Below are 10,933 nucleotides of genomic sequence, written 5' to 3' on the forward strand. Positions count from 1 at the left end.
TGAGCTTCTTCGAAAAGAAAGCACAGGGGCGGAGCTTTGGTGGCGTGCCCGAGCGCTGAGAGAGCACGGTTCCTATCACAGCCTCGGACACGTCCACCTCCACTATGAATGCCAAAGAGGGATCCAGATGAGTCAGCACGGGAGCCGAGGTAAACAGAGCCTTCAGGTTAACAAAGGCACTGTCCGCCTCAGCCGACCACTGCAGTCGTACCGGTCCCCCCTTCAGCAGTGAGGTAATGGGAGCCGCTACCTGACAAAAACCCCGGATAAACCTTTGGTAGTAGTTGGCAAACCCTAGAAACCGCTGCACCTCCTTTACCATGGTGGGAGTAGGCCAATCACGCACGGCTGAAATGCAGTCACTCTCCATCTCCACCCCTGAAATGGAAATGCAGTACCCTAGAAAGGAGACGGACTGTTGGAAGAACAGACATTTCTCAGGTCATGCTCCAACAGTCTATCAAGCACCCTGCGCACCAGGGACACATGCTCGGCGCTGGTAGTGGAGTATATCAGAATGTTGTCGATATACACCACTATACCCTGCCCGTGCAGGTCCCGGAAAATCTCGTCAACAAAGGCCTGGAAGACTGATGGAGCATTCATCAACCCGTACGGCATGATGAGGTACTCATAGTGCCTCGCTTACAACCGGATAGACACCAGGTTGTAAGCGCTCCTGAGATCCAGTTTTGTGAAGAAGCGTGCCCCATGTATTGACTCGATCGCACTGGTGATGAGAGGCAGCGGGTAGCTGTACCTCACAGTGATCTGATTGATACCCCGATAGTCAATACACGGGCACAGACCTCCATCCTTCTTCTTCACAAAAAATAAACTCGAGCAGGCAGGTGAAGTGGAGGGCCAAATGTCTCCCTGCCCCAGGGATTTGGAGACATATGTTTCCATAGCCGCCATCACCTCCTGTGACAGATGATACACGTGAATCCTGGGAAGTGCTGCATCTACCAGGAGATTTATCGCACAATCCCCCCGTCGATGGGGTGGTAATTGAGTCACCTTCTTCTTACAGAAGACGAGAGCCAAATCGGCATATTCTGAGGGGATGCGCACAGTGGAGACCTGGTCTGGACTTTCCACCGTAGTCGCACCGATGGAAACCGCCACACACCTCCCTGAGCAGTTTCGTGACCACCCCTTGAGAGCCCTCTGTTGCCACGAAATATTGGGGTCATGACAGGCCAACCAGGGTAGGCCCAGCACCATGGGAAATCAAAAAGGAAGAGACTGATTCTCTCCTTGTGACCCTCCTGCGTGACCATGTCTAGTGGAGCGGTGGCCTCCCTAATCAGCCCTGACCCTAGTTGTCGCCTATCTAGGGCGTCCACAGTGAAGGGCATATCTACAGGAACAAGGGGGATCCCTAAACTATGGGCAAAAGAGCAGTCAATAAAATTCCCAGCTGCGCCTGAATCTACAAGCACCTTATGCTGGGAATGCGGGGAGAACTCAGGAAATTTAATATACACATACATGTGAGCAACAAGGGGCTCTGGGTGAGTCTGGTGCCGACTCACATGGGGTGACACAATAGTGCCCTGCCTGCTGCCTCGACTCCCTGAGGAACCCCCCCCAGCACCGACCAGCAGTGTGCCCTCTGCGGCCACAGATGGTACAGGGAATGGCCCCTCCTCCGGTCGCCCTAAGCGCAGCACCTCCCAGCTCCATGGGCGTTGGAGCGGAGGTGCTGGGGGATGGAACTGATAGACCCCGAGCCGGACGTCCGTGGGTGGCCAGCAGGTTGTCCAGCCGGATGGACAGGTCCAACAGCTGGTCCAACGTGAGGGTGGTGTCTCGGTAGGCCAACTCCCGACGGACGCCCCCGCGCAGACTGCACCAGTAGTGATCGATCAGGGCCCTGTTGTTCCATCCCGCACTGGCGGCCAGGATCCGGAAGCCCAATGCGAAATCCTGCGCACTCCTCGTCCCATGCCTCAGGTGGAACAGACGTTCACCCGCCGCTCGACCCTCAGGTGTGTGGTCGAAAACCGCCCGAAATCGACGGATGAACTCTGCGTAATGGTCGAGTCTCCTTCACTCCATACGGCGTTGGCCCACTCCAGGGCTTTGCCTGAGAGGCCGGAGACGAGAGTGGACACCCTCTCAAGTCCCAAAGGAGCCGGGTGGACGGTCACCAGGTATAGTTCCAGCTGGAGTAGGAACCCCTGGCATCCGGCAGCCGTCCCAACATACTTCCTCGGGAGCGCGAGCCGAATCCCGCTGGGACCTGGTGAAGGAGAGGTGGACAGTGTTGTCGGCGGTAGTGGGGCTGGGTGAGGCGCTGGAAATCCTCCTCCTCTCTCCCAATGATCCATTGTCTGCAGCACGCGATCCATGACGGTGTCCAGACGTTGCAACATGGTCGCGTGCTGCCCCCACATGGAGGGCGTCTGCTCCTGCTGACTCCATTTGTGGGTGAGTGATTCTGTAATCGGCCTGTGTGTAGCTGGTGTGGAGGAGTCAGGCGCAGGACAGCAGATATGAGTAATGAACATACTTTACTCAAGAAAATCAAATATATACAACACAATAAACTAGGGATAAACTGGGATTGAAACAAGGTGTGTTAAACAAAGACAAAACAATTGGAAAATGAAAAGTGTTTCGGCGATGGCTAGAAGGCCGGTGACGTCGACCGCCGAACGCCGCCCGAACAAGGAGAGGGACCGACTTCGGCGGAAGTCGTGACAAGTACATTGTATATTGGTATGACTCCAGTTAATTCAATACATTGTACATTGGTGTGACTCCAGCTAATTCAGTATATTGTACATAGGTATTTCTATTGTGCATTGTATTGTACATTGTATGGAGATACAGTACAGTATGTGTCTATTCATAGTTACTATCCCTCTGGCACAAACTGACTGTCTCTGTCTGTATAAATTTGTTGGGAAAAACTGAAGTAAAAAATACTGTACTGAAACATCTCTATAGTACTGAAATATGTTTATCCCTATATACCACTTTAATTTAGCAGATGTTTTATCCAAAGGGATTTCCATTCCAGTGAGTGCATGTATTTTTATTTTGCGTATGTGACCCTTGCAGGAATTGAACCTCCGACTTTGGCGTTGCTGCTAATGATAATAATAATAGTGATGATAATAATAATAATAAATTGTATTTGTAGAGCACTTTTCATTTATAGACATAAATCACAAAGCTCTAGTAACTTAGCAACAGGACTACCACCAGATATGGCTGTATCTATGTTCTGTAGTAAGAGACTGAACTGAACCACATCTATAGTACTGTATCATATAGTGCTATATGTAGTACTATATTAGGTACTATATCTATTCTGGTAGGAACTGAACTCATGCTAGAGACCAAACTGAACAACATAGTATTGTATCTAGTTATGGGACTGTACACATGTATAATACTGTATGTATTTAGAGACATAAACACATAGTATTTTATCCAGTTATGGGACTTTACACATGTATAATACTGTATGTATTTAGAGACAGAACCACATAGTATTGTATCTAGTTATGGGGACTGTACACATGTATAATACTGTATGTATTTAGACACCGAACCACATATACTGTATTATTGTATCTAAGTTCAGACTGTTTAAGAAGCTCCTGTCTAACTTCCTATGCTTCTTTCCTTCTTTCTCTTTTCAGAAAAACCTCCACCACACAACAAGGTTTAAAATCATTGTTTAATCAAATTCATGTAGACCCACATGATTTCCATCTTTCCATCTGTGTGTGTGCGTGTGTAGGTGTGTGTGTGTGTGACCATGTTATAGTTGCATTTGAAAGTGCTACATGTGCCTTGTGGACATTTACTGTTGATTGTTTATGTTTCTCTATCCCTTCTTTTTCTGAATGATTTGGGTGGTAACGTCTTGTATTCACTACTGTGTATGTGTGTGTGTGTGTGTGTGTGTGTGTGTGTGTGTGTGTGTGTGTGTGTGTGTGTGTGTGTGTGTGTGTGTGTGTGTGTGTGTGTGTGTGTGTGTGTACATGTGTGCGTGTGATTCTGTGTGTGCTTGCGTCCGTTTCTGTTTGCGTGTGTGTGTGTGTGTGTGTGTTTGCGTGTGTGTGTGTGTTTCTGTCTGTTTGTTTTGTGTGTGTGTTTGTGTTTAGGTGGGGAAGGGATCAGAGAGGATGAAGTGTTATAAAACAAATTGTGGCCCTGAGCACCACGAACGACACATTCTATTGTCTTAGTGTTGAATACCAGCTCAGGAAATCACATTGAAATGGAATAATTCTCAACTTGCCCTGAGGGGGATCTCGATTTCCTGCCTCTGTGCTCTACTCAGCCTCCACACACACACACACACACACACGCGCACATGCACACACGCACACACGTGCACACACGCACACACACACACACACACACACACACACACACACACACACACACACACACACACACACACACTGCTTCGACACTCCTCCCTCTGTAGGGAGGATTCTGTCCTGATCTGACCTCCAGATGGACAGTACTTTTCCAAATTGGGCTTTTGTTTTCCGTTGTGTGTGTTTGCTGTGTGTGTGTGTTTGCTGTGTGTTTGCTGTGTGTGTGTGTGTGTTTGTGTTGCCTCACCTCCTATTTGTGAATGGTTCCATGCCACAGTATGTTTAGCTGTGTGTTGTCGTACTTCTCTTCTCTCTGCAGCCTCTCAATGTGCTGGATCCCAAAGTACTGGGCCTACAGGCTGTCGGAGGGTGAGTGACTTCTGACTGTCCCAAATGGCACCCAATTTCCTATATAGTGCACTACTTTTGAAGTAGTAATGTACTATATACGGAATGTGGTACCATTTGGGACATTTGCATCGACTAAACATGGAAGGTTTCCCAAAGTCTGCGTAGCTAAAATAGTTCTTTCTTTCCATAACCCATGCAGCCGTACAGCTGCAAGAGAGCAACTATATTCAAATTGGTGTTTGACAGTTAATCTTCTGTCCATGAACAAACTGAATTTGTAAATGAAAGCACTTCAATGTTCTACGAGAGGTGTGCATCTAGCGGGGTGTCCCAAATGCCACCATATTCCAGAGTGCACTACTTTTGACCAGAGCCATATGGGCCCTCGACAAAAGTAGTCCACTGTATAAGGAATACATTCATAGATAAAAAGGTGCTATCTAAAACCTAAAAGCGTTCTTCAGCTGTCCCCATAGGAGAACTATTTGAAGAACCCTTTTTGGTTCCAGGTAGAAATCTTTTGGGTTCCATGTAAAACCCTTTCCACAGAAAGGGTTTTGCAATGAAAGGATTCTACTTGGAACCAAAAAGGGTTCACCTATAGGAACAGCCGAAGAACACTTTAGAAAGCCTTTTTTCTAAGAGTGTAGGGTGCCACTTGGGATGCTCACTATATTGTTAAAATAAATACAATTCTGCTTTAGCAGAACACCAACCCTGGGTCTGGGTCGGGTCTGGGTCAGATCTGGGTCGGGTCTGGGTCTGGGTCTGGGTTGGGTCTGGGTCTGGGTTGGGTCTGGGTCAGATCTGGGTCTGGGTCAGGTCTGGGTCTGGGTTGGGTCTGGGTCTGGGTCTGGGTTGGGTCTGGGTCTGGGTCAGATCTGGGTCGGGTCTGGGTCTGGGTCTGGGTTGGGTCTGGGCCTGGGCCTGGGTCTGGGTCTGGGTCTGGGTCGGGTCTGGGTCAGGTCTGGGTCGGGTCTGGGTCAGGTCTGCTCTAGATTGGTAGGACTGTTTTGATTCTATTCCTTCTCCCTAACTTGTACATTTGTTCTTCAGATCATTCAGTTTATTCACCCGTCAACTTTCTCTCTCTCTCTCTCTCTCTCTCTCTCTCTCTCTCTCTCTCTCTCTCTCTCTCTCTCTCTCTCTCTCTCTCTCTCTCTCTCTCTCTCTCTCTCTCTCTCTCTCTCGCTCTCCCTCTCATTCCATCATTGGCTGGCATACTACACACATAGTATGTGTGTTGATATACTGTGGGTCTGTGTTTTTGTCTGTTTGGGCTGTGTGGTTGCTCGCTTGACTGTGTGTGTGTTTCTCTCTCTTTATGTGTGTGTGTTGATGTATGAATCATTGTTTCTGTGCCGAAGCAGACTGTTTAATGTCTCTGTGGGCAGCTGATTAACACACCGGAGCTTTGGGGGAGAGAGCTGTAATTTGGTCCTGAATCCTCAGGCCTTCCATCCCCACCCACAGACAGCCAGTCCAAACATCACTCCACTTAGCCTATACTTAACTAGAGAGGCACTAGCAACTTATAGCAGTTATACAGTATTTACTTATCAGGAAGTCATTGGCTGTGTCCCAAAATCAAGACGGGTGCTCTAGATCACGGGTGTCAAACTCTGGCCCGTGGGCCAAATTTGGCCCGCGGGGTAATTATATTTGGCCCGCGAGACAATACCAAATTACTACTAGAGCTGGCCCGCCGGTATTATACAGCGCATTCACCACTAATACTACGAATCCCATAATGCTCTGCTGTTTTCGCGCGCCAATCAGGACAGGACCCAGAAACGCTCTCTCCTCTGTGACAGTAGTCATAGCAACATAGACGCTACAACTGTCAGCGAGCTAACCCTTCCCAAAAATGGCGAAAGAAAGGCAGAAAACAGGAGCTTTCTGGACAAGTGGGAGGCAGAATATCTGTTTACATATGTAAAAGACAAACCTGTTTGTCTTGTTTGTGGAGTCAACGTGGCTGTAAGTAAGGAGTACAACATTAGACGACACTATGAAACGAAACACCATGACAAATACAAGGACCTGGACATGACTCAAAGGAGCCAGAAAGTAGAGGAGATGAAAAGAAGTTTGGTTTCACAACAGAATATGTTTAAAAAAGCCACATCACAAAGCGAGGCTGCTGTAAAGGCTAGTTATATAGTGGCAGCAGAGATCGCAAAATCAGCCCGGCCCTTTAATGAGGGAGAGTTCATGAAAAAGTGCATGATGAAGGTTTGTGACCTCGTATGCCCAGAGAAAAAACAAGCATTTTCAAACGTGAGCCTGAGCAGGAACACAGTAGCTGATCGCACATGTGATCTTGCCACCAATCTGTATGACCAGCTGATGGAAAAGGGAAAAGATTTTGTTGCGTTCTCCCTCGCTGTGGATGAGAGCTGCGACGCATCTGATACTGCTCAGCTGTCAGTCTTCATCCGTGGAGTGGACTCAAATCTGTGTGTTACGGAGTAGCTATTAGGATTCAAATCAATGCATGGCACAACCACAGGAAAGGAAATCTTTGAGGAGGTTTCCAAATGTGTTTACCACTGCATCATACATCAGGAAGCACTGTGTGCCAAAGCCCTAAAGATGGAACATGTTATGACCACAGTAACACAGGTAGTTAACTTTATAAGAGCCAAAGGTCTAAATCACCGCCAATTTAAATCTTTTCTGGAGGAGTGTGGTTCGGAATACGCAGACGTGCCGTATCACACAGAGGTGAGATGGCTAAGCAGAGGAAAAGTACTGAACAGATGTTTCGAGCTGCGTGAGGAAATATGTCAATTTCTGGAAACCAAAGGGAAGGATACAGCAGAGCTCCGGGAGCAAAAGTTCCTGTGTGAGCTGGCCTTTCTCTGTGACATCTCGAGCCATCTCGATGCGCTGAACCTGCAGCTTCAGGGGCGGGGGCGCATCATCACAGACATGTACGCTGCAGTGAGGGCCTTCAAAACTAAACTGTGCCTGTGGGAGAATCAGATGCTGCAAGGAAACCCTTGCCATTTTCCCTGCTGCCAATCCATAAAAGCGCAGATCTCTACCGCCGTGTTCCCATGCGCACAGTTTGCTGAAAAACTCAGTGTTCTCGCCGCTGAGTTTAGCCGGCGATTTGCCGACTTCGATGCCCAGAAATGCAAGTTTGAACTGCTTAGTAATTCCTTCGCAGTTGATGTGGAAAATGCACCAACCAACATCCAAATGGAGCTGATTGAACTCCAGTGCAACGACACGCTGAAGTCAAAGTATGATGCTCTGGGCGCCGCACAGTTTCCACGGTTCATCCCTGACACGATGCCTCAGCTCCGCACCCAAGCTGCTCAGATGCTCTCCATGTTCGGCAGCACTTATCTATGCGAGCAACTTTTCTCCTCGATGAAGATGACCAAAACAACTCACAGGAGACGTCTGACTGATGAACATCTTCGCTCGATACTGAGGATTTCTTCAGCTCAGAGCTTGAGCCCAGACATTGATGAACTAGCATCCAAGAAGAGATGCCAGGTATCTGGCTTGGGCACATCAGATTAGACCAGTGTGCAATAATTAACGTTTTCTTTATGCACTTTTTCTTGCTACAAGGCATGGGCTTGAATGGTTGATTGATTTATTATCATTTTATTTGTAAAATTATTAGCCAGTGGAAAAAGTTTATTTTGGTATTTAAATCAGAAGGCTGCAAATAGAAAAGAGGCATACAATTTTTATTTAAATTTTATTTATTTAATAAATGAATGCCATTGATGTGTTTTTTCATTTGAAATTCGATTTTGCATGTCTCCACTATTAAATTATATATTGTATGGTAATAAGCGATGCTTGTTCCATATTCAATGTTAAAGCAAAACTTGTTTGGGTCCATATTAAAAGGTTAATTTGTTCAATGTTGGCCCGTGACTTTGTTCAGGTTTTACATTTTGGCCCACTGGGTATTTGAGTTTGACACCCCTGCTCTAGATAGTTATTGTCAGGGGAAAACCATTGTTAAGCCTGTCACAAAATCTACAACACACTCTAGTAAGAGCTCTTTTTAGAATCTTCCCCAGTCCCCCTTTCTCTCTCCACCCAGCCTCTCTCCCCCAGCCCAGTCCCTGACTCTGACGTGGCCCAGCTTCTCTCTTTGTCCCCCTGCCTCTCTCCCCAGTCTCTCTCCCACAGTCGCTCTACACCCAGCCTCTCTCCACCCAGTAACTCTACACCCAGTAACTCTCCACCCAGTCTCTTTCCACCCAGTTTCTCTCCACCAAGTCTCTCTCCACCCAGTCGTTCTCCCCCAGTCTCTTTCCCTAGTCTCTCGCCCCAGTCTCTTCCCAAGCCTCTCTCACCCAGTCTCTCTCCCCCAGTCTCTTTCCACCCTTCTCCTCCAGTCTCTCCACCCAGTGTCTCTACCCAGTCTCTCTACCCCAGCCTCTCTCCCCCAGTCTCTCTCTACCCAGCCTCTCAGAAACATGGATGAACATGTCTAATTCTGACGTGAGACTGTGCGAGTTAGTTGCACCACACACATGAATGCACACACGCACACAGACAGACAAACATTAACAAGTCTGTTTCAGCACAGAAACAGTGACTCATACATTAACATATCACTCACACACACACACCTGGTCATTGCTATTTAAAGCTGCTCTCGCCAGCTCACAGTAGTGTCCTGTCAGTTTTGACAAGTGTCTCCTCTCACCTGCTGAAGGTGTCTGCTACACTACCTTACCAGTCCACCGAGAGAGAGAGAGAGAGAGAGAGAGAGAGAGAGAGAGAGAGAGAGAGAGAAGAGAGAGAGAGAGAGAGAGAGAGAGAGAGAGAGAAAGAGACAGAGAGAGAGACAGACAGACAGCGGGAGAGAGCAATACAGAGAGAGAGAGACAGACAGACAGACAGACAGACAGACAGACAGACAGACAGACAGACAGACAGACAGACAGACAGACAGACAGACAGACAGACAGACAGACAGACAGACAGACAGACAGCGAGAGAGAGCAATACAGAGAGAGAGAGAGATAGAGAGACAGATAGAGAGAGATGGGATATCCCTGTCCAGAATATCCCTAGCCTGGGCCCTCTGGTCAGGCAGGGTAGCAGGGAAACCCGTAGGGAGAGAAAGGAGCCTGAGGTATGACTTGTGTGTTAGCAAGCCCTTGTAAATCACCATTCCCCTGTTTAGCCTGGTAATGCCCCCTCTACACGGCATTATTATGATATTAATAGGCCTTAAACCTGTCTGCTTCCAACAGAGCTGGCTGCATTCTTTATGGCATTGACAGCATGCCAGATTTACGCCGCAAGAGGACCTTACCTATTGTCCGAGACCTGGTGAGTTATCTGCCTCAACAAGGTTGTGTGTGAGTTACAGTGGGGCAAAAAAGTATTTAGTCAGCCACCAATTGTGCAAGATCTCCCACTTAAAAAGATGAGAGAGGCCTGTAATTTTCATCATAGGTACACTACAACTATGACAGACAAAATGAGAAAAAAAATCCAGAAAATCACATTGTAGGATTTTTAATGAATTTATTTGCAAATGATGGTGGAAAATAAGTATTTGGTCAATAACAAAAGTTTATCTCAATACTTTGTTATATACCCTTTGTTGGCAATGACAGAGGTCAAACGTTTTCTGTAAGTCTTCACGAGGTTTTCACACACTGTTGCTGGTATTTTGGCCCATTCCTCCATGCAGATCTCCTCTAGAGCAGTGATGTTTTGGGGCTGTTGCTGGGCAACACGGACTTTCAACTCCCTCCAAAGATTTTCTATGGGGTTGAGATCTGGAGACTGGCTAGGCCACTCCAGGACCTTGAAATGCTTCTTACGAAGCCACTCCTTCATTGTGTGGTTCTGGATTTTTTGCTCACCGTTCTTGTGATCATTTTGACCCCACGGGGTGAGATCTTGCGTGGAGCCCCAGATCGAGGGAGATTATCAGTGGTCTTGTATGTCTTCCATTTCCTAATAATTAGTCCCATAGTTGATTTCTTCCAACCAAGCTGCTTACCTATTGCAGATTCAGTCTTCCCAGCCTGGTGCAGGTCTACAATTTTGTTTCTGGTGTCCTTTGACAGCTCTTTGGTCTTGGCCATAGTGGAGTTTGGAGTGTGACTGTTTGAGGTTGTGGACAGGTGTCTTTTATACTGATAACAAGTTCAAACAGGTGCCATTAATACGGGTAATGAGTGGAGGATAGAGGAGCCTCTTAAAGAAGAAGTTACAGGTCTGTGAGAGCCAGA

At 47.4% G+C, this 10,933-nt stretch overlaps 1 protein-coding gene across 1 annotated transcript in view; it reads left to right on the plus strand.

The window, feature by feature from the left end:
• LOC112264241 (protein unc-13 homolog C-like) overlaps nucleotides 1–10,933 on the plus strand; it is a 235,001-nt gene that overhangs the window by 13,223 nt on the left and 210,845 nt on the right. Inside the window, exons 2-4 of the mRNA XM_042331063.1 lie at nucleotides 3,660–3,682; nucleotides 4,669–4,718; nucleotides 9,941–10,019. Coding sequence (XP_042186997.1) covers nucleotides 3,660–3,682; nucleotides 4,669–4,718; nucleotides 9,941–10,019 — 152 coding nt within the window. The remainder of the gene's footprint in view (nucleotides 1–3,659; nucleotides 3,683–4,668; nucleotides 4,719–9,940; nucleotides 10,020–10,933) is intronic.

Source organism: Oncorhynchus tshawytscha, linkage group LG12, assembly GCF_018296145.1.
Source record: "Oncorhynchus tshawytscha isolate Ot180627B linkage group LG12, Otsh_v2.0, whole genome shotgun sequence".
Classification (NCBI taxonomy): domain Eukaryota; kingdom Metazoa; phylum Chordata; class Actinopteri; order Salmoniformes; family Salmonidae; genus Oncorhynchus; species Oncorhynchus tshawytscha.